The 25084-nt window shown below is 34.9% G+C and overlaps 1 protein-coding gene across 2 annotated transcripts; it reads left to right on the top strand.

The window, feature by feature from the left end:
- The first annotated feature begins 1043 nt into the window (after positions 1 to 1043).
- Positions 1044 to 23969, top strand: AKAP17A (A-kinase anchoring protein 17A). 2 transcript variants are annotated; one of them, XM_031959055.1, is made up of 5 exons: positions 1044 to 1140; positions 2890 to 3666; positions 4606 to 4754; positions 16526 to 16766; positions 19735 to 23969. In XM_031959055.1, the coding sequence occupies exons 2-5, from the start codon at positions 2905 to 2907 to the stop codon at positions 20650 to 20652; spliced, it is 2070 nt and encodes a 689-aa protein (XP_031814915.1). In that variant the 5' UTR covers positions 1044 to 1140; positions 2890 to 2904; the 3' UTR covers positions 20653 to 23969. The 2 variants fall into 2 exon arrangements, with proteins under 2 accessions (XP_031814915.1, XP_031814916.1); XM_031959056.1 differs by lacking the exon at positions 1044 to 1140 and adding an exon at positions 1271 to 2094.
- Positions 23970 to 25084: the final 1115 nt, after the last annotated feature.

The raw sequence follows: 25084 nt of genomic DNA, 5'->3' as shown, positions 1-25084 counted from the left end.
GTGCAATTCAATATGCTTTATATGCAAGGCTCTAAGAACACATTGATTAGACATGTCTAAGGACTTAGATTACAAAGGAAGGAAGAAAAGAAAGGAAGCATGGAAAGAAAAAAGAAACGGAAGGAAGAAAGGAGAGAAAGGCTTTAAGAAAGAAATCAAGAAAGGAAGGATGGGAAGAAGAAAGGAAAAGTGAAAGACAGGAGTAAGAAAGAAAAAAGGGAGAAAGGAGGGGAGAAAAAAGATAAGAAAGGAAACAAAGGATAGAAGGGAGAGAAAGTAAAGAAGGAGAAAGCAAGGAAGGAAAATGATGGAAGGAAAGAAAGGGAAAAGGAAAAAAAAGTCCCGTGCTTGCTTAATAAAACTATAAAAAGTAAGTTTAAGAACTTAGAGACCTCAGACACTAAGGAAACTCTTGATTTTGATGATAAAGAAACCGACGCCCAGAGTAGTTGAGGGACTTTCCTGGGTCACACAGCAGCAAAGGAAAGTGGCGGATTTAGAACCCAGGGTTTCGCGGGAGCCCACCAATGTCTCCTCTTCCTCCTTCGGCTGCAACTCGGGCAATCGCCATTGTTGCCGGAGGGTTTTAATTGTTGAATTGGAAGGACTCATCGATCCGGGGGCCCCATTTATGCAATGGGGACAAATCCGAGTCGACGCTTCGGACCTCCGCAGAGTCGGGCCCCCAGGATTTTTTCCTAAGAGACGCGGCTACAAGCGCGTACTGTCCCTTTAAAGCCAGGGCCGAACCAAGAGGTCGGGGAACTTGGGGGAGGGGCAAAGAGAGGGCTCCGGACCATGGCGGGGGCGGGGCAAAGAGAGGGCTCCGGACCATGGCGGGGGGTGGGGAGGAAGGCTCGGAGACGCGCGAGGCGAAGAGACGAGGCGGCCCGGCGGCTTCTGAGGAAGCGGAAATGCGTCACAGGGGAAGGCGCTGGTTGTGTCGAAAGGTGTCATGTGACCAGGGAGCCACTGAAGAACTGTGGCTAAAGGAAGGGGAAAGGGAAGTGTTGTTGGGGGGCGGGGGGTGGGACCGCTCCCGGTTTCTGGGGGTGGGTTGGGGGGAACAGGGGGCGGGTTGGATGCAGGGGAGCAAGCCTCCGACTGCTGAAGAGCCAGAGCCGGAGACTCCTAGAGCAGGTGAATATCTGCTTACCTTAGGTCGCCCTCCCACTCCCCCCCCCCCCCCCCCCCCCCCCCCCCCCCCCCCCCCCCCCCCCCCCCCCCCCCCCCCCCCCCCCCCCCCCCCCTTCCCCGAGCGCGCAGCCCCGCCGGAGCCCGGGATCGCCCGAGGCTCGCGCCCCCTCCCCATCCCCGCGGGAGCGCGCGGGGCGCCCGGAGGAGCTGGAGGGCGGGGAGGCTCCGAGAGAGGCGGCGACTGCTTAGCGAGCTAGTGGGTGGGGTTGTCTCCCCTGCCCCCCCCTTGGGGAGGTTGAGAAGCGAATTGCATTTGTGGTAGCTGTTACTCGGGAGTTGGTCCCTCGGTTCGCTTAGGGATGTGCTTGGCTTTTATCCTACTTAAAAAAAAAAAAAAGCGGGGGCCGATCTCGAGGCGTCAGGTGTTGTGGGGCCCTGTTTCTTCCTCCCCCCGTCCCCAGGCACCGTCTGCTTCGTCGCCTTTCGCAGATCCGCCTTATTGGTTTATTTTGCTGTCATCATCCTTCTTTGCACATGGACCCAAAACTTAAGTCTTAGAAGGAACACGGAATCTGGAATCTGGACCTCTGGGGTCGAATCCTAGCTCACGGTGACCTTGAGTAAATTCGTACTTCTCTATCTTTGGGACTCAATTCCCTTTTCTCTGGTACAGTGGGGGCGGGGGCGGTGAGGAGGGCTCTAAAAGTGCCTCCTAGCTGGGCACATCGCTCTTTGCCCACATCTTTACCGGAGATGCTCGACGGAGGTTCTCAGGTGCCTCTGCTTGACTAGAAGGAATGGAGCAGGGTGCTACTACCTCATTAATTACTCCTCCGTGCCCCCACCCCTGGCAATGCTTTCTTGGACCTCATCAGGGAAGAGTTCGTTTCTTGCAAAAGTTCAGCAGCCTTTTGACTGAGAATGTCGAATTCTGGAATTGTGACTCATTCTTTTTAGGTGTGCTTATATCTTTTCTGTAATCATATGTACTGTTCTGGTCTCAACGTGCAAAACTTAGAAAACGAGTTTTGGTTTGATTTTATGTAGAATGCCCTTTGGAAGGATTTTATGAGCTGAGAATGGTATAGAGATCTTTTGTGAAGAGGATATGGAGGAGGCAAGAGCAAAAAGGTGTAAAGATAGATGTCCCATTGCCTTTATTTATTTATTTATTTATTTATTTATTTATTTATTTTTAGAGAAGTGTTGTGATTACTCTTAAATCAATCAGATCCTGTTTTCCCCTCCTCCATACCCGAGGCCTGTTCTTAGTTAAGGCGTAGAAGATCTCTTAAAAATGAGAGAGGCTTCTAGATGTCTTGAGAAAAACTCTGTATATGGAGTTAGAGTCACCTGGCTTTCCAGCTGGAACTCTCTTTGTGAATTTAAAGCTAATGTAAAACTTAAAAGCCTTCATTATCTAAAGTGACAGTGGATTGCTTTATCTGATCTTGGAATTGTCTTCCTATTCTAAGTTCCGTGATCTTTTTGGTTTTTATTTTCTTGTTAGTATTTTGGAGATGGTGCTAATTTTGAGATTTGTATATAACCTATTCTGTCATGTTAATTTACTGTTGATTTTTAGTATGGCTAATTTCTGATCCTATTTATGGGTTAATTGTAAGATCAGGTCATTCTCTGTTGATAGGAATTAAAAACACCCTAACATTTATTTTGTTGCTGAAGTTTGGAATGCCTGTCAGTGTTGTAACTTTTTTTTTTCAGTATGCTATTTTGACGATTTTTTTTTAGGTCTAGCTTTTGGCTATGGCGGCTGCTACAATAGTTCATGATACATCTGAAGCAGTTGAACTTTGTAGTTTATATGGATTATACCTCAAGCCAATTACGAAAATGACAATTAGTGTGGCACTTCCACAATTGAAGCAACCTGGAAAATCCATTTCTAATTGGGAAGTGATGGAAAGATTGAAAGGAATGGTACAGAGTCATCAATTTTCTACTCTTCGAATTTCTAAAAGCACTATGGATTTCATCCGTTTTGAAGGAGAAGTTGAAAATAAAAGTTTGGTTAAGTCTTTTCTTGCATGTCTTGATGGCAAAACAATAAAGCTTAGTGGTTTTTCAGATATTTTAAAAGTTCGGGCTGCTGAGTTTAAAATAGATTTCCCAACTCGGCATGACTGGGACTCCTTTTTCCGTGATGCAAAAGATATGAATGAGACTCTGCCAGGAGAGAGACCAGACACAATTCATTTGGAAGGACTACCTTGTAAATGGTTTGCATTGAAAGAATCTGGTTCAGAAAAACCAAATGAAGAAGTTCTCGTTAAGGTATTTGAGACATTTGGAGAAATACGGAATGTGGACATCCCAATGTTGGACCCTTATAGAGAAGAAATGACTGGCAGAAATTTTCATACTTTTAGTTTTGGTGGACATTTGAACTTTGAAGCTTATGTTCAGTATAAAGAGTATGTTGGCTTTATTAAAGCTATGAATGCCTTGCGTGGTATGAAACTAATGTATAAAGGTGAAGATGGCAAAGCAGTAGCCTGCAATATAAAGGTGAGAAATTGCAATGTTTTTGCTTATAATTTCCCATAATTTTTAATACTTAAAAGTATTTAAATACAAGCTGGCCATAGTCTTGATTTCAGACTTAGGGGGGAAAAATAGAGTAATTATAGAACAAGTAAACATCTTCACCTAAAAATTGGAAAGTTACTATAATGGTATTTCCTTAGATTTCAAATGGTTATTGAAATTTTATTTTTTGGAGTGGATGAATAATGAGATCAGGCCAAATTTTTTTTTTTTTTTAATAGCCTGGAGTATTTTATTCTCAAGTGGACCATAAATAGTTCATATTTTGATTACCACTGATCATGGTAATGTTCAGTGGTCTTGAAACCAAGATTTGAACTGAGGTCCTGACTCCAGAACCAGCACATTTTTTATTGTACCATGATCTTTTAAAGAGATCTTTCAAAGATTTTCTTGGAAACTGGGAAAACAAACTTAAGGCAAGTAAAACTCTTTGTTGGAAGTGGTCTTCTTCAGTTGTGTATGATACTACTTGACCCAATTTTGGGGTTTTCTTGGCAAAGATACTGGAGTGATTTGCCATTTCTTTTTACAGATGAGGAAACTGAGGCAAACAGTTGAATGACTTGTCCAGGGTCATACAACTAGTATGTTGGAGGCCAGGCTTGACTTTCTGATTTCAGGTCTGGTGCTCTGTTCACTGTCACCCAGCTGTTATAGTAAAATCCTAAATAAGTCCAAATTCTCCGTTTCATTTTCCCTCATTAACTATTTGAAATAAATGGTCGGTCCTTCAGTCATTTAACATTCTGTTGTTTCATGCTATAGCTATGTTCTAGAATTGTTATATTACTATAATTATGTTTTGAAGAATGGCTTTTGATACTTAAAAATTAAGCATTTAGCTTTGCTACTTTTATTTTTTTTTCTTTTTTTTTTGTTTTTTTTTTTTTTGGAAAGGTTTCTTTTGATTCAACTAAACACCTTAGTGATGCCTCAATTAAAAAACGGCAGCTTGAAAGGCAGAAACTTCAAGAACTTGAACAGCAAAGAGAAGAGCAGAAACGTAAAGAAAAAGAAGCTGAGGAAAGACAAAAAGAAGAGGAAAGGTAAGTACATTTTCATCATAATTTCCTCCTTGTACTTTGAATTTGCCACCAATTAAAACCTCACCTTGATTTTTTGGGGATAGTTATAAGTATTCTTCTTTTTTCACTCTTTCAACTTCTTATAATTTTTTTCCTCATATTTTTATCCCTATACTGTCCAGAACTGATACCACATTCCAGTCCCACTGTTGTTCCCAATTTGCAAATTGTATCCCTGGTGCCTAACATGAGAAGTAAATTTAGTGGCCACATAGTTTCTTTGTTGCTTACAAAGTGATTCCTCAAGTAAAATCCTGTTAGAATAGATAAGAGGAAGATATTTTCCCAAAATGTACCTGTTTGGAGCTAGAAATTCTTTTCTCCTCTAACAAAACATGATTAGGTTCAATGGTAACTTCAGTTATGGGGTTAAATAGGCTTTTGTGGGCTGGCTTAGAGAATTAGGTGCCTATTTAAAAGATTGTTTCTATGGGAAAATGTTTTTTGAAATCCAAACATAACATCTGATTTTTAAACTCATCAGTCCCTATGACTCCCAGATGAAATTACTTTGTATATATTTGTGTACTTGTATCCTCCCCAGTAGAAGATAATCTCTTTGAGTGCAAGGACTGTAGGTTTTCATTGTATCCCTATTATTTTGTATCAAGTAGACATTCTTGAAAGAGCTCAGAAAATACATGTAAATGTGCTATTTCTCCACTGGATTCAGATTAAATGGGTATACTAAATTTTGGCCCTGGGAAATTTTTGTAGGTTTGTTTTTATTCTTTATTTGTGCTATGAAAAAAAAAAGTACAGTATCCTGTCTATCTTCTACTTTTATTTTTAGGTGCCTTTTCTATCTACATGTTGTAATAGAGAATTGAAACAATTATGGAAAAGAAGCAAAACTAAAAACCAACAAAAACAAAACCCTGTTATCTTTTAAAGTCACATTTTTAAAAATTAAATATTTTCCCTTTGGTGGAGGACAATCAACTTGTAATGGTTTCAAATAGTGAAACAAAACAAATTTCAACAATGGCCACATTTCCCTCTCCCCCCACAAAAAAAGTCTCAGTAAGCATCCTGAATTCATCATCTCTTTGTCAAGAAGTGAATTTTGTTTGGTTGTTTGTTTTTGGCAGTGATTAGAAAGCCTTTCAGAGTTGTCTATCTTTTAAAAGATAGTATTATTGTATAAGTTATTCTCCACTCACCTCACACTGTATCAGTTTATCCACAAATGGCTATTATGTTTTATAAATCTGAATCGGTTCCCTATGTCTTGGGAAAGTCAATAAGCATTTTTTAAACATTTACTGTATTAGGCACAGATAAGCACTAGGGATTCAAAAGGAGACTGATGTCATAGAAACTTGCTGCAAAAATAGTTTTCTCAGTTATTGGTTTCCCCATTTTAATCTTAAAGGGTTAATTCTCTGAATTTTCTACTTCAATTTGTATGGAAAGGTGCTATCAGGCTAGATATTTAAGCTTTATAATATGAAATCCTTGTATTGCTTTGTTAAATAGATGAGGATTAAACTTGTTTGAAATTTCCTATTTTGTTTTGTTTGCTTGTTGAGAATTACAAAAATAAAGTCTTCTTAAATTCAAAAAAAAAAAAAAAAAGGAAGTAAGCTTAAAGTATAAAAGTGGAAAACATGTATTAATTGAGAACAATGTAGCCAAAATCTTCAGAAGGAAGTGGCAATACTACTGAGCTTTTGTGTTTGACGGTTCTTTCATCAGTTTGTTGAAAGGTTTACATTTTCTAAAACGTTTTAATCTTTTTACTTGAAAGCAGTAAAAACAAAATTTATAGAATTTAATGTATTATTTAAGGCTATGCCAGTTGGGTCTCCTGAATCATTTTGCTCTGTGTGCATCTATGTGGATTGGTTTTTAGAAATTTATATTTTTTTATTACTGAATGTAATTTGCTGTTTTGAGCCAACATTTTAATTTTAAAAATTAGAATAGTATAGTTATACTTTGGAAGATTATAACCTTGTATGACTAGATTGAGTTTTGTTTAAATTGAAAGCCTTTATAAGTTTTTAAGTAGGACATTTGAACTGGGTGGTAGGATGTAAAAGTAGAAAAGCTTTTATTTTGTCATTTCATAAATTTAGAGATGGAAGATATATTGGAGATCATCTGTGACAGTTCCTTCATTTTATAGTTAAGGGACTTGAGGCCCAGAAAGGTTAAATGATTTATCTGAGGTCACACAGGATTGAAATCTAGGTCCATTAACTCCAAATTTAATATACTCTGTCCTCTGTGCCATGCTATTGTTTTTGTTAACCTTAAACCCTAGCACAGTGATTTGCAAATAGGTACTTTTAAAAAATTGTTATTGGATTGGATTGGGCCTGTCTGAGGATAACAGGATCACTTTCACAATCAAATATAAAATACCTCCTGGCTTTCCTTCCTTGAAATCTAAGCTAAAATGTCATCTTCTAAAATCCCTTAATGTTAATGCTTTTCCTTTATTGATTATCTCCAATCAGTTCCCCATCTGTCTCGATGAAACTATTTTAAATCATTTTTTCTTTCCTCAATCTTCCCATACCTCCTCTTTGCCAGTCTGTCTCAACTAAGGACTTTACCTCCCACTTTACTGAGAAAATTAAGACTATTCAAAATTTTTATCACTTTTCACTTAAGATGATTTCATAGCCTTCTTTTAATTGGTCTGTTTCAAATTTCTTCCCATTTCAGTTTATCACCTTTCTGCTGACAAAGTGATTTTCTTTGAACATGAATCTGTCACTGTGCAGCTCTTTAAGGTGAATCCTTTTTGTCTGTAGGAAAAAATACAAATTTCTAAGGTTAGCTTTTAAAGCTTTTCACTGTTGCCCCAACCTTCTTTTTTCAGCCTCATTATATGTTATTAGTCCTTGTCCCTTGCTCTGTGATCAGCCATGCTGATTTCCCTCCATTTCTTTATACGTACAGAACATCTTTTCCATGTCCTTTCTCTTGCCTTTGCATTGGCCATCCTCCATGCTTCAGATGTATTACCTCCTTATCTCTGTTTCATAGAATTTACCTGTTTCTTAAGTAGATCACTTTCCATATAAAACTTTTTCTCCTACTAGGGTCCTCCTTCACATTTTAACTACTTCACATTCTCTTCATATATATTTTATGTATTCTTTTAAATCTGTACTTATATCCCCAGTCAGAATGTAAGCTTCTTGACAGTAGGAATTGTTTTTGTTCTTTGTATTTGTATTCCCATAGCCTAACAAGGAATGGGTGCTTCATGAATGCTAATTGCTTGATTTACTGTGTATGATTAGGTGAAATTTATTTTTTATGTATCCATCTTCCATTTAGCTGCCAAAGTGCAAGTGACCATAGCATACTCCTGCTTAATAAACTCAGGTGGTTTTCTATTTTCTTCAGTGTCAGTTATAAAGTCCTGGTATTTAGAGCTTTTCATACTCAGCCATTCCTAATTTTCTAATAAGTTTCTTACATTTTACTACCTTCATTTATTCCACAATTCATCTACAGTGGCCTGCTTGCTACTTCTCTCTTAAATCTGTGTCTCTGAACTAAGTGTCCTTCAGACCTGTGATGCTTTCTTTTCACTTCTACCTGTTTTCTTTCTTGGCTTCTTTCTCCTAATCGTTGATGTTGGATTCTAACAAGCTTCTATATTATACATATTCTATCGCCTGCCTTAAATTAATTTCTTAATTTAATGTAAACCTATAACTTCTCATACATGTATTTTATCTGTGGCTTTTCATAAATTTTACATAGAGAATTTTCCTCCATATTTTTAAAAATTTCATAGATACAAATGAAATGCAAAGACGATAATTGGTATCTTTCACTTTTGCTGTATAACTGACTCACCTTTTCCAGTTTTTTATGTTTCTGAAGTTCTTTCGGTGGCTTCTATTGCACAATTCTTCATTTGTAATATAGCATTCTTACCACATAGTTCTCTATTTCTATTAAGGTTTTTTCACAGCTTTAATTTTGATGTCATTCACTAAAGAGGAGGGGTATCTGGAGAACCTCACTATATATGTAGAGAATCTCTCTTTGGTTTGTATTTTGATTTCTTATGACAGAGGTGTCAGACACAGCCATGTTAATTAAGACTGGGCACTCACCCACAATTAGATTAAAATGTACTTAGGATATTTAACAAATTAGATAAAAAACGATAGAACATAGGTATGTTAATGTGATTTTTTTCTGTTGGAATCCTTATGTACACTTTAGTGGCCCTTTTTCTGTCTTGAGTTTAATACCACTATTATATGATATTGCCAAAACAATGAAGCAAACATCTCTTTTTTTTGTCTCACTTCATGTTTATAATGAGAGGATTGTCAATCATTTTTGTTACAGTTTGTAATTTTACTGGTATGATTTGTGTTATATGCTTGGGATCACCTTGTTGAGACCTTAAAGAGACCATCTTTCTCTAATGAATCAAATGATAAGCACTGTGAGATCTTGTATGACTATCAAAAATGTGATCTGCTATAAAATATTTCTGAAAGTCTTCTTGTTTCCATCTCCTGATTTCAAAAATGCTCTTTGATATTTGTATAGATTATTTTCATAAAGATTTTGTAGAGACAGGACAAACAAACATATAGAAAAAAGGTAGGTAGTTCATATATTTTCTGTATTTTTCTAGTTTGTTTTAGAATAATAACAAGATCTATATTTCCTCCCTATCCTCTTAATAGTTTATCATTTTCCTTTTAGATGTCTTAAGAATTGATTCCTTGAAACCTCCAAAATTAATTTGGTTTCAGCATGAATTTCCTCTATATGTAATTGATTTAGTTTGGTACAATTTCTATTTTCTTATATGGAATATTAAGGATTGTTATGTTGCTAAAGTTAAAAAAAGCTGCCTATCTGAATGCAACAGAAAAGGAAATTTTTAAAACAAAATTAAACATAATAGCCAGTATTATAAATATCTTGGTACTTTAAAGGGCTTCAGAATTTCTACAAGAGTTTCTGTCTTTATCACCGCATTCTCTTGTAACTTAATTATTTTTTCCAAAGGAATTACTTTTATAATAAGTAATAGTTTTCTCCATTATATTGTTTAATGTGGGATGCTAATTGTTGATGTATATATTATATATACATAAACAATAAAATGGAGAAATATGTTTATATATATATATTAAAAATTATATTAGAAATTCCCTTCCCTCTCTAACATTCATTATTACTTTCAGATACCTTGAGGATTTCACAGTCCTGATTTTTATGTATGTATACATACATACTTGACCTAGTCCAACTATTTTACTTATCTTTTTTTACCCTTTCCATTTTTGCTTCTTTTGTAAGCACATGGGATGTTAAAAAGTTAAAAGTTCAACTCTGGTGTGCCATTATTCTTCATACTGAAAAATGTGCTATACATTTTTTTTTTTTTTTCCAGATCTTGTTGTTTTCCTTATGGATATTGAATCCCTTATGATTTCTCTTTGCTGTTTATCTTTTTATGCTTCTCTTGAATCTTGTATTTGACAGTTAGATTTTTCTATTCATCTCTGGTCATTACTTCAGGAATGCCTGAAAGTCCTTTATTTCATTGAATATCCATTTTTTTTTTTTTTTTTTCCAGAATTATACTCAGTTTTGCTGAATAGGTGATTCTTTGTTGAAATCTGTAATGGGCTGAGGTTTGAGTTGATGCACTGAGGTCCCAAGTACATGAGGCTAAATAGTAATTGGGCTATACTCTATTAATATACATGATTGGATAAAGAATGGTCCCTGCCCACTCTCCGTGCAAGTCCTGATGTGTTGTAGAGGAAATGACGATTTTGGTGGGTGGAGGCAAAGAGAGGAACAGGAAGAGAAGCTGGGAGAGATTGGGCCTGGGTTCCATTCTCCTAGCTGCTGGTCGTGTGGCTGCTGATCTAGAGAGCTTCTTGACTCAGCTGCACACATTGCTATGGCCGATTCTCTTCCACCTCCGATCCTTCTTCACTGAGAATAAAGACTGACGATTTTCCCCTAATCTGAATTCCTGACTCCTGCTGATATTAAAATACGCGATCTTCACAGAAATCCTATGTCCTTTGGTCTCCAGAATATCATATTCCCCTTTCTCCAATTCTTTAACATTGAAGCTGCTAAATCTTATGCTAACCTGACTGTGATGTCAAAATATTTGAATTATTTGTCTTCTTAAATTATCTCTCCTAGGTCTGTTTTCCAGTGAGATATTTCACATTTTCTCCTATTTTTCATTCTTTTGCTTTTGTTTTATTGTATTTTGATGTCTCATAGAGTCATCAGTTTCCACTTGCCTAATTCTAATTTTTAAGAAATTGTTTTCAGTGAGTTTTTGTGCTTTTCATCTATTTTCCCATTCTGCTTTTTAAGGAGTTCTTTTCTTCAGTGAGTTTAAAAAATTTTTTTTTGATAATAGCTTTAAAAAAATTTTAATAATAGCTTTTTCTTTTCAAAATACATGCAAAGATAGTTTTTAACATTCACCCTTGCAAAATCTTGTGCTCCAAAATTTCCCCCCCCCCCCCCCCCCCCCCCCCCCCCCCTTCTTTCCCTCCCTCCCCTAGACAGCAAGTAATCCAGGATAGGTTAAACACGTGCAATTTCTTCTAAACATAGTTCCACTTATGCTGTACAAGAACAGATCAAAAAGGGGGAAAAAAGTAAGAAAGGAAAAAAAAGCAAACAACAACAAAAAAGGTGAAAATACTATATTGTGATCCACATTCAGCGCCCATAGTCCTCTTTCTGGATGTAGATGGTTCTTTCCATCACAAGTCAATATATTGGAATTGCTCCTTCAGTGAGTTTTTATGGATTCCTTTCTATTTGGCCAATTCTGCCATTTTTGTTGTTGTTAATGTTTATTTTTAAAAATGTTTTTCCCCCAGGTTGCATGTTAAAACAATTTTAAAACTTAAAAAAAAAAAAACCCAAAAACACTTTAAGGTCCAAATTCTATTTCTTTCTCTTTTTTCTCTCCTTTTCCTGAGATGGTAAGCAGCCAAATATAGGTGCAATCATATAAAATAGTTCCATGGTCATTTTTTTTTATTAGAAGGCTCAAATAAAAGAATGAAAGAAAGAAAATGAAAAATAGCATGGTTTGGTCTATATTCAAACAATCTCAGTTTTTTTCTCTGAAGGCAGGTAGTGTACTTTTATCATTAGTCCTTTGGGATTGTCTTGGATCACTGTTGCTGAGAAGAGCTAAGTCATTCACAGTTCACTATACTATAATGCTATTACTATGTACAATGTTCTTTTGGTTCTGCTTACTTCACTCTGTATCATATAAGTTCAATTTTTTTCTGAAATTATTCTACTTATTTCTTGTAGCACAATAATATTTCATACCATCATATACCACAGTTTGTTTAGTCATTCCCCAATTGATGGACATCCTTTCATTTCTAATTCTTAGCTACCACAAAAAGAGCTGCTATAAATATTTTTGTACATATAGATCTTTCCCCTCCCTTTTTAAGTGTCTTTGGGATATAGACTTAGAAATGGTATTACTGAATAAGAGAGTATGCAGTTTTATAGCCCTTTGAGCATAGTTCCATATTGCTCATAGCTCTACCAGCAAAGCATTAATGTCCCAGTTTTCCCACATCCCCTCCCAGCAGCTATCATTCCTTTTTTGTCATAGCCAATCTGATAGGTATGAGGTGATAACTCAGAGTTACAGAGTTGTTACAGAGTTAGAGTTGTTGTAATTTGCATTTCTTTAATCAAAAAAAGTTTTTGCACAAAACCAACACAATTCTTTTTAAAGTGTTTTTCTCTTCAGCAAATTTTTGTATCTTTTTTTTCTCCCATTTGTGCACAAAACCAACACAATTCTTTTTAAGGTGTTTTTCTCTTTAGCAAATTTTTGTATCTTTTTTTTTCTCCCATTTGGCCAGTTCTGCTTTTTAAGGTATTCTTTTCATTGGGATTTTGTGTATCTTTTACTCATTTCTTCTATTCTGTTTTTTAAGGTATTGTTTTCCTTCAGTATTTTTGTGTCTCTTACCAAGCTGTTTACTCTTTTTTCATAATTTTTTTTACTTCACTCATTTCTCTCCCAAATTTTTCTTCTACCTCCCTAATTTAAAAAAAAAAAAAAAATACTTTTTGCCCTCTTCCACAGTCTGAGGCCAATTTTTTCTTTGAGGATTTGGGAATGGGAGTTTTGACTTTGTTGTCTTCTTCTGACTTTGTTTTTTGAACTTCCTTGTCACCATAGTGACTCTCTGTAGGTAGAATCTTTTTTTTCCTGTTTGCTAATTTTTCCAGCCTATCTTGCCTTTTAACTCTATGCTTAAATGGGGCTCTGTTTTCAGAGTAAAGGGGTATTGTCTCAAGCTTCAGGTTTTTTGTGCTGCTGTTTTCACAGATAATTTTGGTTTTTGGTTCTTCCAAAGTGATACGATATAGGATCTAGGAAGAGGTGTGTTTATACAACTCTCTTCTCCTGTAGTCTGGACTGTGAGAGAATACAAGCATTCTTTTCCACCCTAGAACTATGACCAGGGTTCCAGATCTCCTAATGCTGCACACTCTGGTGTGCTAATTCTCTTCCTTACCCTGGGACTGAGATTCAGGATTGTAATATAGATCTAAGTATAGGTAGTACAACCAAGTCTTGCCCTTGGTGCCAGCAAAGGGGGACCTTTGTAATGTCTTTCTGATCAGTTATTCAACCTCCTTACTATTTGGTGGCTTAGAGTTCTAAAAACCACCACTCACATCATTGATTCAGTCACCCTGAAGACTCACAGCTGGTTTGTTGGGGCTTGGCCTCTGATAGACTGCAATTCACTCTTACCTTGGTGTAATATACCTTTCTTGCTAACCCTTTAAATTGTTTTGGGACTGGAAAGTCTTTTCATTTGTCCTTTTGTGGGTTTTGCTGTTCTAGAATTTATTTTGAAGCATTTTTATAAGGTGTTTAGAGGGATTTGGCGAAGAGCTCAGATGAGTCATTTCCTTTTTTTTCCCCACTATATTGGTTCTGCCTCTCTCTAAGTACATTTAAATCATGTATATTTTAAATTCCAAAATGAAACCATTCCAGGAAGGTATAGTCATTCATTCTCTTCAGTCTACTGCTCATCATTCAATGCTAGGTATGAAACTCATGTCAGATAGAAAAGAATCAGTGTAAAGTAGAGCTGAATTCTGATAGGGAGAACTTTTAAGCTAAAACAAATTACTTAGATAAGTAGGGTATTTTAGTGACATTTCCCTTAGACATTTATCTCTATAGAGTCAATTAGCCAGTATTTTCATCTAGTCTGTGAATTAATTTAGTTCAGCTTTAACATTTATTAAGTGCACCATAAGCAGAACATTGTGTTGGGGAAGAGATGAAAAATAAGGTACAATCCTAATCTTGTTGGAGTTTTAAAGTAATTGAGAACTTACTGTAAATTATTCTGATATAAAATAGATCATTATAATTTCATATGAGTGTAGGCATACTTTGGAGACATCATGAATTACAATTCCAGACCATCCCAATAAATTTAACCATGAACTAAGTCACATGAATTTTTTTTTTGAATGCATTTAAAAGTTGTTTTTTCTGAATGCATACAAAAGTTGTGTTTACATACTATGCTGCAGCCAATTAAATGTAAAGTAATATTATGTTATATATGTGTGTTATTTATGTACCTTAATTAAAAGTACTTTATTACTCCCCCCAAAAAAAAAAAAATTGCTAATACTACCACCTGAACTTTGAGTGAGTTGTAATCTTTTTGCTAGTGGATAGTCTTGCCTCCGTGTTGATGGCTTCTCATTGATCAGGATGGTGGGCACTGAAGGTTGGGATGACTATAGCAGTTTCTTAAAATGAGACAACAATTAAGCTTGCTGCATCAGTTGATTCTTCTTTTCATGAAAGACTTCTCTATAGCATGAGATGTGGCATTTTATCCAGAGTAGAACTTCTTTCATAATTGGAGTCAGTCCTCTACCACTGCTTTCTCAATTAAGTTTATGTGATATTCTTCAATGGTGTTGTGGCTTGGGAAATTGGGAGGCTGAATGAGAGGGATAGAGATGGGAATGGTGGGAATGGTTGGTCTGAAGCAGTCATAACCCACACATTTATTAAGTTTGTTATCTTTTATGGGTATGGTTCATGGGATCTTCAAAACAATTACATTAGTAACATCAAAGATCACTGATTACAGATTTACCATAACAGATAAAAATAATCATATAAAAATTTGAAATATTGTAAGAAATACCAAAACATGACACAGAAACATAATGTGAGCACATGCTGTTGGAAAAAATAGTCCTGATAGACCTACTTAAGTCAGAATTGCCAAAACTTTTAGTTTGTAGAAAATAAGTAAAAATCAACATATGCTAAGCACAGTAAAGTACAACAAAATGAGGTATTATTGTACAAAGTATCTTTCAAGTTCTGATCAAATATTAGCATTTATATGTCTGATTTCTCTATTTCCTTAATATAAGAAAATTTGAGAATGAAACTGATAGCTTAATAAATAATAAAAAAAATAGCTTTTCCAAAAAGGAGAAGGGAATAAACATTTATATACTCCAAATACATGCCAAAGATTGTGCTAATATTTTGCAAATATTGTCTCATTTGATCCTCCTATTCCCTACAAAATAGGTGCTGTCATTCCAATCTCCTCCAGTGGCTAGCATTATACTTTAGTCATTGCAAGCACCTGATGAGTATTTGTTGAATGTTAACTAGGGTTACCAAGTAACTTTTATGTGTTTTAGGAGATTTTAAGTGAACAAATAATATTATAATGAAATCTCAGAATTTTTAAAATATCATCTTATGGAAATATTTCAAATAATTTTCCTTGATGTCATAGTATTTGTAATTTTTATATTATTTTACTCCAGAATTACTCCTTTTTCAGGGATTTAATGGAGTAATACATATACATACTCTATGAATAGAGTATACATATGATACTCTAATATTTATTCAGAAAGACTTAATTTTTTTGGACAATCAATAGTTCTCATATTTCATGTTTACTTTCTTATTGACAAATTGTATACTGAGTAGGCACATCTATGAACACTTTAGTAATCACACTAAGCTCATTCAGAAGGAATACTTTTGAGTTGTATCAAATTCAAAATAAAAATGGATTCTTGTGTACCCCATATTGACTTATAAAAACAAATTATCCATCATATTGGTATTTCTCATTTTGTCAAATGCTTCCATATATTTTAATCTAGTATGAGCCACTCAACTGTTATCCTGCCTTTGGAGCATTGTGGGTAGAAGAGTTTGGGTTCATGTATACTGATATTATTTTAACTTCTGTATTTTACTACAGACTCAGGGATATGGTCTGGTACATGATTGCAAAGAATTTAAGACATCAAATAATAAAAATAAAAGTGCAGTGCCTAGAATGTGTGATAGCAATTAAGACAGTGTGCTGCACTTTGTCATACTTGTCAGTGTTCTCAATTTTTAAATGAGAGTATATAATAGAACAGTTTATTCTTGAATAAGAATAATAGAGTTTCAATCTTGTTGCTTTAAATATCTTGGGGTAATGTTATTATTTCAGGGAGCTTTTTGTGGACATATGGAAAATTGTCAGATTCTGAAATTTCATTATTACTTGATGTACTCTGGTGTATATAATAAGAGAAAATTGATTTGACAGAAATGCCAGTTTGGGATTTGTAGGTACAGTACTTTGGATTTTTTTTTTTTTTTAACAAAACATTTGATTTATTTTACTTAGAAAACAGAAAGAATTAGAGGAGTTGGAAAGAGAAAGAAAACGAGAAGAGAAACTCCGTAAGAGAGAACAAAAACAAAAAGACCGTGAAGTCCGTCGAAATCAGAAAAAACTAGAGAAGATACAAGCAGAAGAGCAGAAAAAATTACAAGAGAAGATAAAATTAGAGGAGAGGAAATTATTGTTGGCTCAAAGAAATCTTCAGTCAATAAGATTAATTGCAGAACTGCTAAGCAGAGCAAAGGTAATGTTATCTTGACCTGTGACAGCATTAAGTGTTCCTCTCAACTGACTGCCCTTTTGGTTTTTAAATTTTTTTTCAATTTGTAATGCAGAAATAAGGAAGCAACATTTTCTTTTCCTTTTTCTTTCCTGCTTCAGGCAAAGTTTTATGGGAGTTATTGATCTAATCCAGGGATCCTCAAACTTTTTAAAAAGGGGGCCAGTTCACTGTCCCTCAGACTGTTGGAGGGCTGGACTATAGTAAAAACAAAAACTTTGTTTTGTGGGCCTTTAAATAAAGAAACTTCATAGTCCTGGGTGAGGGGGATAAATGTCCTCAGCTGCTGCATCTGGCCCGCAGGCCGTAGTTTGAGGACCCCTGATCTAATCATTTATTGATTAAAAAGCCATTGAAATAATTCATTCTCACTAGGAAAGAGGACATGACAAAAAAAAAAAAAAAAAAAAGCTGAGAGTTTTATGTTTATGGATTTTAACACTATCTGATTGATAATGTATTTTGGTTGATAAAGCTTATATATATATTTTTTTAATCACAATAATTTTCAAAGTAGCACCGAAGGTAGATTTTAGAGAGATGGAAACTAAAGGTATGTGTCCTTTACACAACACAGATGGAAGACCTGGATAATAAAATTGAGGTCTTGCTGTCCAATAGATTTGGACATAGGTTGCTATACTGACAATACTTACTGATTTTTTAAATACTAGAAACTTAGAATCTTACAGTTGAATGCTGTCTAAGAGAATGATTAGATTTGAGTAGAGCACTGAGCATGGAGTCCAGAAGCCCTGGGTTTCAATCATACTTCTGACACTCAGTAATACACAGCTAGGAAGATACTGGGTAAGTTACTTAACCTCTTTGAGTCAATTGCCTCATATGTAAAAGGAGCATGATAGCATCTACCTTAGTTATTGCTGTGATCAAATTAGATTTTCTCTATGTGTGTAGTGAGAGATAGCATGAATATAATGAATATATAGTTATCATTGGTAGTGCGTGTGTTTGTGTATATAGTCTTACAGAACATGGTATCTAAATGTGAGCTATTGTTATTTTGACTTCTTCCAGAAAGTATATTGGCCTATTTGTGGATTTTCAGTTTCTTTCACCTTTCACTCTAGAGTTACTACTGCCTTAACATGTATTTCTGGGTTTGTTTGTTTTTGATTTTCTTTCCTTTCTTTTCTCTTCCTCCATCTTTCCTACTCTTTCCCTCAGTATGCACAGGCATATATGCATGCATATGCAGTTTCTTTTTCTACCAGCCATTTAGTAACATTAGATAGATATTGGTTCTGCATTAGATGTTGCCTAATAACCTTAAGCGTTACCTCTACAGTCTTGTGGGAACTGATCCTTACAAAAGGCAATTCAAACCAAATGTTTGAAATTCTCTTGACATTATTTTATAGCTGAGTCTTTACAGTGTCAAAGACAGAAAATCCTTAATATTAAAACGCTACCTAGAATGTGTTTATTTGAATTTTTAAAGTTCCCATATACATAAGGCTAGTTAAATGTTTTTGGTGGGGAGATTTTTTGTTGTTACTTTTCCCGATGGTATGCTGCTTGGTTACTTTGAGGCCAAGCAGCTTATTTTTGTACCTCCTTGCACAAAATAGGCCCTTTCTATTTCCATCCATGCTTCTTTGCTTCTTCAGAATTTCTATAGGTAATGATGTGGATGAGGAGAAAGATGAAACTATAATGATAATTTTAGTATTGTCTATGTGTACCAGGTATTGTGCTAAGTGCTTTGCAAATAGGATATTGTTCGAGCCTTACAACAACGTGGGAAAGTAGAGGCTGTCATGATCCCTATTTTATAGAGGAGGAAACAAATGCAAAGGGAAGTTAAATCACTTGCCCAGGATCCCACTACTAGTAAGGTCTTAGGCTAGTTTATGAACTCAGGTCTTCCTGATTCTAAGCCTAATGTTCTATTCATTGAGCCACTTAGCTGCCTAGCTGGTCTTAACTTTTGATACCCCTCAGTGTTACTGAGCATAGACCAGCTATTTTTAAACCTTTTAATCTGTGATATGCCTTGGCTTTCCAATTAAATTACATCATATATCTGTATGCTTGATAATATGAGGCACTAGGCTGAGTAAACTATAGAATCTCTCTCCCCTTTTTTTTTTTTTTTTTTTTTTTTTTTTTTTTCCCTGAGGCAATTGAGGTTAAGTGACTTGCCCAGGGGTCACACAGCTAGGAAGTGTTAAGTATCTTGAGATCAGATTTGAACTCAGGTCCTCCTGATTTCAGGGCTGGTGCTTTACTGCACCACCTAGCTGTACCAGAAACATAGAATCTCTTTAAATATTTGTTGTACATGACAATAATTAGTCCTCTCCTTGCCCTCCATTTCAACATTGCCTAATATTTAGGAAACTTTTACTTGCTTTGTTTCAGTTCATTACACATTTTGTATTGATTTAAAAAATGCCTTCCAAGAAAAGGAAAATCTTATTTCAATTCAGGAAGTTGATATAGTGAGGAAAGCTTTGTATTCTTCACTACAGTGCCTTTAAATATTAGTTTCCCATTTTTATAAACTTTTTTTTTTTCTACTCTGGTGAATGTTTATTACAAAACAAGCTTGATCTGCTGTGGTGATCTATGGTATGGATTAGGGGAGATTTTAGATACAGAAGTAATTACATTTTTTAGGCTACTAAAAGTAATCATTAAATGATATTCTTATAGCTTGAAAACAGTAATACTTCAAGAAGGACAGAAGAAATTATTTAAGTGTTAGTGTAGTGCTCATATAACTCCGGAGAAGCTAGGTGATTTGTAACCCATTTCTCTTTTTGGGTTTGGGCCCACATTTTTAAAAATCAATATCAGGCCTTTGAATATTTTGTTCTTCAGAATACATCTCTACAGATATCTTCTGAGTACTAGTACTAGATTTTGTCTTCTAATTTACTTTCTTCCTTCTCTTTATCTTTTTTAGGCAGTAAAATTACTAGAGCATGAACAGAAAGAAGAAAAAATCCGCCTTCAACAACTTGAGGAAAGAAGACGACTTCAGGAGGCTGAACTCAGACGGGTAGAAGAGGAAAAAGAGCGAGCTCTGGGGCTTCAGAGGAAAGAGAAAGAATTAAGGGAGAGGCTATTAAACATTTTGTTGAGCAAGAAAATAGATGAGACACAGCAAAACAAAGAAGAAGTAGTGGCATCTCATTCTGCCCTATTACAACCTGTTATAGATATTATACAATCGGTGTCTTCAAGCTGTGTTACTTCTACCTCCTTGCATTCCCTCATGGGTCAACCAACTCAGATCTGTCAAAGAGAAACACTGTCCAATCAGGAGATTAATTTTAATTCCAAAAATGTGAATGGAAATTTAAGTGAAGAAGCTCAGTGTAAAGAAAGTAAGAAACTTAACTGTATTACAAGTGAAAGCTGTTCAGAAAAAAAATGTTCCAGTGTGCTCTCTTGTATTCCTGCCAATAATCAACAACAAAAGAGTACATCTAATTGTGACCAGAACATATCCAAAAAAGATTCTTCTTTTGAACAAGACAAATGTAATAGAGAACCAAGTAAGGGAAAGAGCCGATCCAGTAGAGACAGAAGTACTGAAGAAAGACATAAAAGGGATAGGAGCAAGCATAGAAGGGACACGAGTAAAGAGGATGAAAGACAAAGAAAAGAAAGACGACTTCATAGAAGACACTCTTACAAAGATTATAGTCCTCACAGAAGAAGTGTAAGCCCTGATAGATCTAGGTACCGAAGGTCCTACAGCAGAGACAGATACAGTAGAAGGGATAGAAGCCGGGATAGAAGAAGTGTGGGTAGGAAGCGCAGTCGAAGAGGGAGATCCAGATCCCTGAGCAAACACAGAAGTACTTGGAGCAGGTAGTAAAGGACTCTGCCTTTTTAAGGCCCATATACAGGATAAACCAGGACCAGCAAGAGGTTCTGAAGTTTTTGGCTTCTTGACCACCTTAAGAAAACTGAATCTCTGCTTAGCGAATGTAAAGTGAACTCCTTTGTGAAAGGAAACACAATTACATTGGAAATTTATTTTCTTTTTTTTAAGATTGCATAATTATTTGTGCTTCAGTTTCAACTGTGTTGGTAATTTGTTTTTCATTAGCTCTCCTTTTTTCCTTTTAAATATTTTGATCTGATAGCTTTAATGTCACCAATCCTCTTTTAATCAGGAGAAATGTATAGACTGACAGTTTAAGAATTCCAGACCTACTACATAAATGTATGCAAAATTCTTGACTAAAAATTCTTTATGCACTCAATGAAGTCAACATGTACTGCAGAAAAAGGGCAAATTTAATTGAACTTGAGATAAGTTGCCAAATGTTAAGTGTTATGAACAACCACAAAAACTTATGGGACATTTAAGAGAAAAAAAGAACTTGCTGGTTTGATTTTATTTTGTATTTAGCTGATTTAAAAACATGGAAATGGTGGTGGAAAGATGTGGGAACAAAATGATCATGGCATAGTAAGCCATATGTGAAATATAGGTAGAATTCCTATAAAATTGAAAATGCAAATGCACTATACTTTTTAAAGATTCCAGTAAGTGGGAGTATGAGACAAAGTAGTCTGGAGATGCTCCGTTACTTCTGAAACATTGACTTTTTACAAATTAAAATAATTGAGAGTAAAAAGTTAGTTAAAAGCTTTTGTTTCTAGTACAAATTAGTGTGTGCGTGGTTTTTTTAAGAAGCTGTTTTGCTAAATTATTTTTACTTGCAATGTTTCAAACAGATTCAAGGCTGCAAACTTGTTAAATTTTATAATCTTTTGCTTCTCATGATGAAGCTCAGGAATACTTTAAAGTAGTTGTAACCTTTGGGTTATAAAAGGTTGTGTTTATTCCAGTTTGCATTTTTATGGTGAAATAAAAGCCTTTTCCAGTGATCTGAAATTCCTGTCTTTATATTTTAAAAGATGATGAAACTGCATTCCTGTTTATTCTTTGAGCAGTCAAGCACATTTTTAAAAAATCTCATTTTCATATTAATTGGAGTTCTTAGATTGTGTTGAAAGCATTTAAAATTATGAATGATTATTAATATTTGCTTAATGCATCTGATGACGTTACAGTTAATTATATTCAGTGTTGTAAAATAAACTTATGAATCCTCCTAGAATAATAACAGTAATAAGATCATACGTGGCACTCTATGAACAATAATCCTATAATATTCAATTAATAGAATATCAGTTTAAAGCATTTATTAAACTTACTAATAGTTCTTAATAACTTCAAAATGTGCTGTAGAGTAATAGAGGTTTCTTTATGAATACTTACAAACTAGAAATAGGAATTGCTTCATCCTTCTGTATTTAATCAAATCATTCTGCCTTTTCCATTGTGGGACTTGCATGTTCCTTTATAACTCCAGCTTATGCTATTGAAAATTGACTAAACAGAAGATTAGAAGCAACCTGTTTACATGTAAAACATGGAATAGAACATTTTACCTTTGCTTTATAATTCTATTTGTTTGCAAGGTTAATTCTGGGATAAGATTTAGCTATGTAATATTGTGTCAGTGGGATTTGTTTTACTAATTTGGAGATTATAATTATAAAGACTCCAGTGATGGGGCTTTTACTGTGTTTCAGCTCATGGTAGTTTTAAATAATTTCTAATATTACAGTTTCATTCTGATGTAACATTAAAAAAGAAGAGGCACATGTAAGTTATTCTAGTAATAAATCAAAGTGAAATTGAAGAAATGGAGATATTGATATTATAATCTGGATACTAGGTCATTCGTATTTACTTTTCTAGGCCTGATTTAGCCTGTTAATTATGCAGAAAAAGATTATCTAGTTTCTCAGCATTTTTGATTCTTTGATATTTGTTATTGATTATTCTACAATCACTAGCAATGAACAGGATATTAAAAGGGAGTAAGAAGTTTTAGTTCATGTTGCTCCTATTTAACAGATATTTGGTACAGTGGAAAGAACAGATGTTTGAAAGTGGGGAGATCTGATTTTAGACCCAGCTCTACCATTAACCAGCTGTGTGATCTTAGCCTTGTCGTTTCATCTTTCTTGACTTCCTTTCCCTTTCAATTAAATTTAGTTGAATTGTTTTTTAGGAAGATGATTTTTAATCTCTTCAATTCTCAAATTATATGTTATGATTGTTTAAAATAGAATAAGCTTTTCAGTTCAAATTCTTAACTCCCTTCTGCATCTATGGTTCTGTCTCTTCATTATTAATTCATGCTACTTTTGAAATAAATTGGGATTTAAGTTAGTTCTGAGGTGACTTTAATTCTGTTGGGAAAAACTGGGGATTGAAAGAAGCACTTGAAAATCTAGCTCCTGTTTGTGAGAGAGTGAAAATCCAATTTCAGTCTTGCTTTATAATTTCCCTGCTATATTTTAAGAATGGGAGGTTACATTAATCTATCCTTTTTTTTTTTTTTTTCCCCATCTCCTTATAATTTTATACCATTAAGAAGAATCATTTCCACATTCATTGATATCATGGTTTTAGTATAATAGATCTACTTCATTCTGTTTTAATTTCTGGTTGAACAGAAGATTGAAGTACCTGCTTTTGGCTAAGAATATGAAAAAAATCATCAATATTGGTTACCAGTGTTCCTTCTTCAGCAAAATTTCCATATTTGGATAAAAATTATGAAAAAATTTTCTGGTGTCTGAGCCAGCTATCATGTTATCAAACTCATGTGCCCATAGATACCACCTGTCACTGGAGACTGTTAATTTCATTACTATGACTGCTCCTGTTAGGGAAGTTTGGGATAGATTACCCCATTACCTAAACTCTAGATTTTTATTAGCACTCAATTATGATGACTATAACACACATAGCTTCAGGAAGATTCTGCCAACCTAGGTGAGTTATGAGCATTAATAAAAATTTGTAAAATTAATTTGCAAAAAACAAAAAAACAGCCCAGAGGAAAAATATCGTAGAGGTGCCCTTACACTGATAGTCCATTCTCTATATATCTTTATTCATGTATAGCAAAATTTTTATTTATTTAAATTTAATTTTTAGTCAATATAATTCCAAATCAAATTTTACTGGATTCTTTCCCTTAAACTGAGACAAGATGGGGATTTAAAAAGGTTTAGTTGTTAATTAATGCGAAGAAATGTTAATAGAAACATAAAGCCTTCTTTTTATAAGGAAAATAAAGATAGTTTATTCTTATTTAACCAATTATATTCTGTTCTATTTCTATGTCTAATATAGCAATATTAAGTGCTTATTAATTAAGAGCACAATATAATGATTAGAGAACTGGCCTTGGAATCAGGAAGAATTGGATAGAGGTCTTACCTCTGACATTTTGGCTGTAGTTTTGGGCAAGTCATAAAACAATCTGTCAGTGCAGCTCTTAAAAGTCTCATGGTAAAATTGCTGAACTTCATTTGAGAGGAAGTTCTATCATTGAGAATTTCCTGAAACGATGATAGTTCAGATCTTGGGGAGGTAGGCGGTAGAAAGGAAGGTGTTACCAGATGTTGATAAAGTTCTTCAAAGTTCTTCTTTCTTCAAAGAGTTGTATTCTGTTGAGAGTATACAAATTGTATAACAAATTAGATGCAAAAAAGCTTTTTAATGCAGTTAGAAATCTGAGATAAACTTTGAAAGAAGTTTGAGAAGCAGCAGTGCTGAATGCATTTCAGGTATGTAAACAAGAGCATGGATGTAGGTAGAGTGCTAAGTGGGGAATGGCAGGTGGAATATGCCATATACTGGGGATGTAGAGAACATTCATCAACAAGCATTAAGTGTCTTCTATGTCTGAAGGAATGTGATAGGTACTAGGGACAGAAATTTTTAAAAATGGAATAATACTCTTAAGCTTATGTTCAAAGGATGTGTGTGAGTGTATGTGTGTGCATGCTTACATGTATGCATGTATTAATATAAGGTAGGGAGGAAAAGGGATAGAATTAGAAAAGGCTTCATGTAGAAGGTAGTGTTTTGAGTTGCATTTTAAGGGATTGAGATGGAGGTAAAAAGGGGAGTGCTTTTCAGGTATCAAGGATGATGGCCAGTGTAAAGGCCTGGAGATAGGAGATGAATCGTTATGATTGAGGAACAGGGGCAGCTGGATCCCAGAGTGAGAGAGGAGAATGAAATATAATAGGGCTGGAAAGATAGTTGGAGCCAAGTTGGGAAGGGTTTCAAAAGCTTAAGGAGATGGAGTTTAAATTTTATCCTAGAGATAATAGGAAAATAAGAGTTTATTGAATAGGAAAAAAACATGGTTAGATAAAAAAAATATATATTTTGGCAGCTTTGTGAGAAATAGATTGGTGTT

Source organism: Sarcophilus harrisii, chromosome 3 (assembly GCF_902635505.1).
Source record: "Sarcophilus harrisii chromosome 3, mSarHar1.11, whole genome shotgun sequence".
In the NCBI taxonomy this organism is placed as follows: Eukaryota; Metazoa; Chordata; class Mammalia; order Dasyuromorphia; family Dasyuridae; genus Sarcophilus; species Sarcophilus harrisii.
The sequence above is the reverse complement of the archived record's forward strand: the minus strand, read 5'-3'. Positions and strand labels throughout refer to the sequence as shown.